This window comes from Stegastes partitus, unplaced genomic scaffold, assembly GCF_000690725.1.
Source record: "Stegastes partitus isolate 25-593 unplaced genomic scaffold, Stegastes_partitus-1.0.2 Scaffold1483, whole genome shotgun sequence".
Taxonomy (NCBI): Eukaryota; Metazoa; Chordata; class Actinopteri; family Pomacentridae; genus Stegastes; species Stegastes partitus.
This window is the reverse complement of record NW_007579214.1, coordinates 75835-84130: the sequence shown is the minus strand read 5'-3', so window position 1 is coordinate 84130 and position 8296 is coordinate 75835. Positions and strand designations below refer to the sequence as shown.

At 41.4% G+C, this 8296-nt stretch overlaps 1 protein-coding gene across 1 annotated transcript in view; it reads left to right on the top strand.

The window, feature by feature from the left end:
* Window positions 1-7837, top strand: part of depdc5 (DEP domain containing 5, GATOR1 subcomplex subunit) — a 26781-nt gene extending 18944 nt beyond the window's left edge. The window contains 8 exon segments of the mRNA XM_008299960.1: window positions 88-247; window positions 1130-1229; window positions 1378-1617; window positions 4940-5109; window positions 5963-6134; window positions 6228-6288; window positions 6597-6679; window positions 7246-7837. Coding sequence (XP_008298182.1) covers window positions 88-247; window positions 1130-1229; window positions 1378-1617; window positions 4940-5109; window positions 5963-6134; window positions 6228-6288; window positions 6597-6679; window positions 7246-7544 — 1285 coding nt within the window. The 3' untranslated portion in view covers window positions 7545-7837.
* Window positions 7838-8296: the final 459 nt, after the last annotated feature.

Below are 8296 nucleotides of genomic sequence, written 5' to 3'. Positions count from 1 at the left end.
ACTAATTCCCCACATCAGAGTCCTGCAGTTAGGTTTGGTTTTGTAGCGCAAACTCTTCTATCTTTTGCATTTTATGTTGGATAGCAGTGTGTCTGTGCTGTTGTGATACCACAGGACAGGTGTGCAGCTGCTTCCAGAGCAGAAAGGTCTTCCACTCAACTGCTTTATCAGCGCGGAGGTTGTTCATTGGCTGGTTAACAACGTGGAGGGCGTGGCCACACAGGGGATGGCTGTCGATATCATGCAGGTAAGAGTCATGTGACCCAACCGTCCTTTAACCTGAGATCATAGAGAGATGTGAAGGAGAATTTGGATTTGGGGTCACTCATTTGACTGGTGAGAATACAGCAGCATCAGAAGAAGGAACAGAGCAAAAACCATGTTCACATAATTAGTTTATAACAATCAACCAGGTTAACTGAGGTACTCCAGTAAATACAACTTGATATTTTTATATGTAGTTCATGTGTAGATTCAGCAGTGAGACATAACATGTTGTTCAGTCTTTACACTAAGCTCAGCTAACTGGCCACTGGCTGTAAATACATATTTCTTGTATAGACATAACACTGGTATGCTCTCATCTAAATCTGAGCACGAAACTGAAACGTGTATTACCTCCATGTCAAACTATCGCTGCAAATAAAGCAACTGTAGTGTGGAGATAATTCCAACTCCAGCTTGTGAATGTAGCTGTTGGTTAATCCTAAAAGTCACGTACAAACACAACCTTCTCTTCTAAAATTCTTCATTCAAGTATTTCCATTGTCTGCTACTTTACACTTCCACTCTGCTACAGTGTGGAGGCAAAAAAAGGTCGTGTGTGCATCCTAACTTACAGTCCTGTTGTTTAAGCTGCTGGGTTGTTTATTTATTACAACACACTAGTTATTACGCTGTATACTTATTCTCATTTTCTTAGGAAAAGCACATTTTACACTTATGCCTATACTGTTTCTACTTATGTTTACATTTTCAGGTCATATTTTTCTACTTATGTTTATATATATAAGACTTTGAATGGGAGCAGCTGTAACCTAAGCAATATCCCCTCAGGGATCAATAAAGTATTTCTGAATCTGATTCTTGCATTTAGCAGTACACTGTGTTGTGTTTTGTGTTTGTGTAGAAAATGCTGGATGAAGGCTTGGTGGCCCACGCTTCAGGAGACGCCATGCGCATCTTCGTCTACGGCTTCTACTTCTACAGGATAGTAGGAGAGAAGGATGGTGAATGAACTTCAGATAGCCCAGCAGCCGAAGGAGCCAATGCTTTCATCTCTATATACAGTTTTGCACATGCATATCCATATAGTGACAGTATATTTAATGTCACATAATCAGAAACATTATGCTCATGCTGACGTCTCCTCTGCAGGCCTGACCTCTCAGCTCCCCACCACAGCGGCCGGAGGCTGGTCAGCTGCAGCCCTGGAGGACTTTGCGCTGTTCCAGAGGAAGTGGTTCGAGGTGGCCTTCGTGCTGGAGGAGCGACGACCGTGCGACCTCCCGGCCTTCCTCCTGCCCTGGCTGCCCAGCCGGCCGGCCTCCTACGCAAGTAGGCACAGCTCCTTCAGCCGCAGCTTTGGAGGACGCAGCCAGGCCGCCGCTCTGCTAGGTACACCCAGCCCGACGCTCCCAGCCAGCCCACACTGCAGAGGAGCACGTCCTCATCCAGCCTGATGCAGATCACAGCTGAGGCCACTTCAGGGGATCGTCTGCGTCTGTATTTCAGTGTCACACAGGGCAGAGAGGGTGCACTTAAAGGTTCTCGGTCAGGTTTAATAGGAACCATAAATTCAAAAAGAAATCCGATTTGGTCCTGCAGCTGCCTCTGTTGGTGATTTATGCGTTTGGTTTGCCCTGACCAGGATCTGCTCATCACATGACTCAGGAAGGTGTTGAGCTTCCTCAAGTGAACCCTCAAGCTTCCACACAACATTCCTGTGCATCTATGTGAGGCTCATTGTTGTTAGTTTGTATCCGTTTTCAACAAAATTACCTGGAATTTTTATGTGAAGGAGCAAACAACACACTGCATCGGTTTTCCAGTTACGAGGTTCATCTGGGAGCTGTTTGGAGCTGTAGGTTAGCAATAATGAGCCTGCTATCTGCACCAATACAGCACAAAGGATGGTGGAGGGTAAAAAGTGAAAGTAAAAAAGAAGGTTGAGAAAGTACATGTTTTAAAGAAAAACAGATGAAAAAGCAGAAGTAAAAACAAGCTCGATAAATGTAATATATTCTCAGCAAGTGCAAATGTTAAGTAGCCAAAATACTAAAATGACTAAACTTAAGAACACTGAACAAAATCTGTCTCAAATTTTCTTCTTTATCTTGAGATTCTCCAGCTGCGGTCAGCCTTTGCACTATATTTAGTACATTGATTTGATAAAAAAAAAAAAAAAGCTGCTATGACGAAACTAGCCAGCAAATATAATCTGAATTTTAGCAAATACATAAATAGCAGAACCATAAAACATGGAGCCTTAGTTATGAGATAAACTGTGTGCTTCTATAGTCCCTTGTGAAATTTGCAAGCTTAAATTTGACTGCAAGTTGCCAATGTTATTTTAGACAAAGTCAGGAGGTGGCATAGAGACAGATGAAAGTATATTTGTCAAGATTTTTTAGGTCAAATGTACAACATAAAAGATCATGTAAAATTTGAAGCTAGATTGTTTTTGTTGATCTTTTTCAGTTGAGTGTTTTGTGATTTGGATCTGTGACAAATTGTCGCCCCTTTATTCACTGTAGATTAATGTAAGGTGTAAAAGACGAAAAAAAAATCAGGGTGCTGGTGCTCCAAATTGTGCTTTTAACTCAGTTTTCTACTTTAAATATTCAGAATAAACTCCCAGATGAAGAACAGTTACCGTCTACAAACTGAACATTGAGCCCTTCATGTCCACAATCACCACAAAAGCATTACACGACTCACCATCCCAACTTCACTTACAATACATTCATCACTTTCCATCTTTTCATGACTTCATCTTTGTCCATCGTTGCCTGTGTGACACTCAGATGCAGGACTCGGCTCTCCTCGCAGCGGCCTGTCGATCTGCATCGAACAGCTGGTGGTGTGTTTGTTCAGTGCATGCAGAGTGTTTGTAGTTTATTCATCAGTCTGATGCGGCCACATCGCTGATTGATGTGATCAAATTCTTCCACCTCCACCGTTCAGTCAGTGCATGCTGTGTGGTTAGTGTGTAGCTGATCCAGCAGCAGCAGCAGTAGCAGTAGTAGTAGCAGTAGTGGTAGTGGTTGTGGTGGTAGTGGTGTGATGTTTCAGTGCATGCTGTGGTGTTAGTGGCTGTGGGTCAGTAGTGCTGTGGTGTGACACCTGCCGCTCTCCTCCTGATATTTCAGCGTAAAACACTTTCACAGCTCAGCAGGTTGTGACAGTGTTTCTGCTTCAGCTTGATTCTTGCTTCATGCAGCCATTCATCAGCTTTGACCTCAAGAGTGTCATCAAAATGCTTCCATCTTTAAAGTAACAGCTGTGCAATATGAATGCTTTTCCAGTTTGCTATCTGGCATCTGAACTGGTTTCCACGAATTATTATTCATGTCCTGCCGAAATTCTTCATTGGATACAGACTGCACCAAAAATAGTTCATGTTATTAGTTAGGAGGTAATTCACATACAGACAAAGCTGGTCATGTAGGAGCAAAGAACCGTGTAAATAGTTAGCCTACTTTATATAGAACTTTACAATAATGAATCCAAAATATATCAATGTAAAAATGTGTTACTTAAAGCAGAATAAATACAAATGGACACTATAATGCACATAAAAGTGAAATTCAGATAACAAATCAGTAAAAGCAGAGGGTGTAAGTACAAAATGATCACTAATTAACTTGATTGGTGGATTTAGGCGGTGTTACGCATCCAGTGACTTCAATGTGTTTAGTGCCGATTTTGAAATATAGAAAGCACACTGCCAAAGTTAGATATTAGATGCAACAATAGGTATTTTGGAGGAGCTATAGCCGTTCTACAGCTAGCTGTAGCTGTTCTCGGATCCATTAGAAATAACTTGAACCGTTGATTTGTATATGAATTTAAAACCGCAATATGATTTCTCTGTAACAAATTCTCGTTATTCATAACGTAAATCCATTTTATATGCCAACATTCACAGATATTAAGTAAAACTAACCTTCCAGCAAAACCATAAAACAGAAAATGTGTATTTAATGAGGTAGGTCAGTGTTAAAGGAAACACATTTCTTTATTTCTATGACTGCACATATAAAAAACAAAAAAACAAGGTTGCTGGATATGCTGTGTACTGTGTAATATAAACAGAAACTTTTTCATTGGTATCCCGTCATGTTGAAGTCCTAATTGTTAAAGTTTTGACCAAGATAGTAATTTCAAAACTAAAAAAAAACCTTAAAAACACTAAAAACAAAAATGCGGTGATAAATAAGCCAAATTAAAGAATTAAATTTGCATCATAAACAACTAGAAACCACAACACAAAGCCAGTATATATTAGGTATGCAAGAGATAAATGTCAAACCAAATCTAGTAAAATCTAGAATATTTAGTACTGAAGTATAAAATACATTTAATATGAACATTTCTAATTTCTTTTTATTTAATCATTTGTCCTTCATATTCCAGTAGTTATTTGACAGTTTTCTGTTGCTGAAGGGCTTTGCTCACTGGTGCCGACTGATACTGTCAATCTGTAAACTTTTTTTTTAAACTTTATTAAACCTGTTATTCTGTAGCTCCGATCTGAAGATCTTTAAAGAATCAATAAATGTCTCACCATCTCTTAGTCTGTGTTCTAAACTGAGCCTTTAATCCTCCGACCGGCTTCCCATCATGCCGTCCACCTCTCCTTCCTTTGCTTCCTGCCTCCCGTCATCCTGTCTGTCCACCTTCCCTCCCTCTGCCCGTCTGTCCATCCGTCCTCCAGCCGCTACAGTCCCAGAGCAGAAGACGGTCACGCTGGACGTGGACGTCAACAACCGCAGCGACCGAACAGAATGGTGCAGCTGTTATTACCACGGAAACTTCTCCCTCAACGCTGCCTTCGAGATCAAGCTGCACTGGATGGCTGTCACTGCTGCAGTGCTCTTTGAGATGGTAACCAGGCGTCCCACCCACACCTCAGCTTCTTCTGGTTAACGGTCAATATATCGCAGCTTCCACACATAAATTAAAACAATCCAGTCAACTTCTGTCATTCCAAGTTTCAACAGGTTCTTCCTTTATGAAGATCCAAAAGGAAAAAGGACGAAAAACTACGAAACAAAATTCTAGCAATATGAAGGACAGAATTTATAGAAGTGAGAGTTTTACAAGAAGAGAGAAAAGAATGCATGAAACATATTCAACCCATCTGCTAAATAGAGCATCATATCATCTGCACAGAAGGATACTTTACATTCAGCATCATTGATAATTATCCATTTAATGTTTGTTTTGCCTTTAGTATGGGATGCTTGAAGTTTAATGATTAATAAAAACAGCATTAGAAATGTTTTTTCTTTACTCTTTCTTGTTGCAGCTGTAAATGATCAGCAGACTGATCAATAAAGTCTTTATAAAACAAAGAAACTACATTGGACCTAAGTTGGAGCTTGTTTGCAGCTGAATTTACTGATTTATTTAAACCTTTATGCATTAATGTCCGTAAAGTTTGAAAGTTATAGGCATACACACTGCTGCCAAACATGCACACTGTTGCCTTTTTTGCACAGATATTATATAGTATTATGTTATTTTGATCAGTGATAGAGGACTTAACTACATGACATTTTCTCTGTGGGATATGAAAATTTAATGTGTCAACACTAGAAAGACCTCATGAGTCCAAGTTGAGGATCTTTATGTGACACTATCCAGACCCACACGGGAGGATTGTGACATTAGGTAACCAGAATGTTTGGTTGGTTGGTAAAAGAAAGTAACAGATCTACATGTTATTATCTGTCAGGTTCAAGGCTGGCACAGGAAAGCAGCCTCCTGTGGTTTCCTGTTGGTGCCTGTGCTGGAAGTTCCTTTCGCTCTGACGTCTTACCTGTACGGAGACCCACTGAGAGCCCAACTCTTCATCCCACTCAACATCCACTGTCTGCTCAAAAACAGCAACGACAACCTGTTTGAAGGTAAAGATGACCTTTGACTTAACTCTGACTTCATGTGTGTTTGTGTGCAGCAGCTCAGGCTGAACATCTTCCTGGTTGCATGTCACAAAACAGGTTTTGAACCAGAAACATACTGGGACAGGATGCAGCTGTTCCAGGAGGCCATACTCTACAGGTTGTTGCTTTGTTCTCTAAACTTCATCTTTATACGTGTATTTATGCCTCAGTCTTTAACATGTGATGGCACCATGTTATTATATTTTGTACAGTAATTATCACTCAAAACTGTTGAAAAAAAAAATATGTTTGTGCAACTTTTTTTTAACATTAAACTTTTCTTTGAGTAATAGTTGTTCAAAAGATAGTTTTCTGTGCTCAAAATGTCCAGTCACTCTATAGTCATCCTGAAATTTAGGGATTAAAGTGAAATACAGAATTCTATGTTCTGACCAGATGTCTTGTCTCTGTTGCTCTTTCTACCAGATTCGGCTTCGTGCACGACAAGTTTTCTGCTTCTACGTTTAACTTCCCGTCTGAGAACAAGCCTCAGTACATCCATGTAACAGGTTTGTCACACCACAGCATCAAACAGTGAAGCTGATGAATGTCATCGTGTTCTGTCCAAGTCCATATAGACACGTGTCACCATTCGTCCGCCATCTTGGTTACGCCTCTGGGCTGTTATTTTGGGCAGTTATTAGCTAAATTAAGAACTGTAACTGCAATTTTAGTGGTCAGTGGGACATTAGAACTGCACGTATAAAACCACCCATTAAACCTGATTTTAAAAAAAGCTGAAAAACTTTGATTCTGTGTCTTGCTTGGCAGCTCTGTTGCCATTGGTGTTTGAATGTGTGTGTGAATGGGTGAATGAGAAAACATTGTAAAGCGCTTTGAGTACCACCAAGGTAGAGCAGCGCTGGATAAGTGCAGACCATTTACCATTTACCATATAGGCAGTCATAGCAACTTGTTCCCAGTTCGACTGTTACAATGCAGGTGATTGGCTGTTTGATTGAGAGGGGCGGGGCATGTGTCAGGAAACCGCCATCTTTTTGTGTTACTGAACTCTCCCATCAGGATTATTTGTTGAGTCTCTCCCTGTCACAGCCTCTGGTTCTTTCTCCATCAGGCACCGTGTTCCTGCAGCTGCCGTACTCCAAGAGAAAGTACTCGAGCGGGCAGCAGCGCCGGCGCAGGAACTCCACCACCTCCAACAGCCAGGGTCCGTTCGGCGGCGAGGAGCGGGTCGGCTACTACTGGGCCTACAACACCATGCTGACCAAAGCCTGGAGGACCGGGGTGCTGGGCGACGAGAGGCTGGCCGACCGCCTGCTGCGAGACTTCACCGACTTCTGCGCCAACAAGGACAACAGACTGCTGAACTTCTGGGACAGCTGCCAGGAGAAAATGAACGCCAGCGCCCCCTGACAGGAGGAGGGGGGACTGCAGGAAAACTTGACGTAGAAGAAGAAGAGGAGAGAGAACTGTGAAAAGAGTATTTTTAACTTATTTTTGTCCCGCAACATGTTAAACAGTATTTATGCTCGTCTGAAGCACTGAGCTTGTTCAACTGGACTCTGTGAGGAGCAGATAGACACGATTCTAATTCCTGCTGTTGTATGAAACCCCAGAGCTGACTGAAGGCTGTAACAGCAACCGAACGCATCAGAAAGTTACATTTTTGGTTGAATAATTAAAAAGGAATGTATTGAAAGTGCAAATCTGTTTTCTTTCCTTTAACATCCAGTTATTTTGTTAAATAATTTCCAACTTAATTTATCTTACTCATTAGTTTTGTTGACTTGTTTGGTCTGGGCCTGCATTTAACCATTTATTTCATTTCCTGTTTTCACTACACAGTACGCTACACTTGATAAATCCAAATGACAACACAAACTGTGTAGAGAGGACATTGTTCTGTACGCTGATGTTGCTATTTTTGTCAACGGACACATGACATCGTCTTAGTCATATATGCCATGAGGCTAAATATCCACTGTCCTCGTGACCTTTGTGTCATTTTCAGTACAGGAGCTCTGGTTAGAGGTCATTCGGGGTCACATAAGTCTTTGTCGTGGTGCCTTTTGCTAGCGAACCCTCCACAATGCTCCCTGCTTGCCAACATGGAACTGAGAGTTGTACAAGTGACCGACTCCTCTGGTTGCTTCAGGATTAAACGG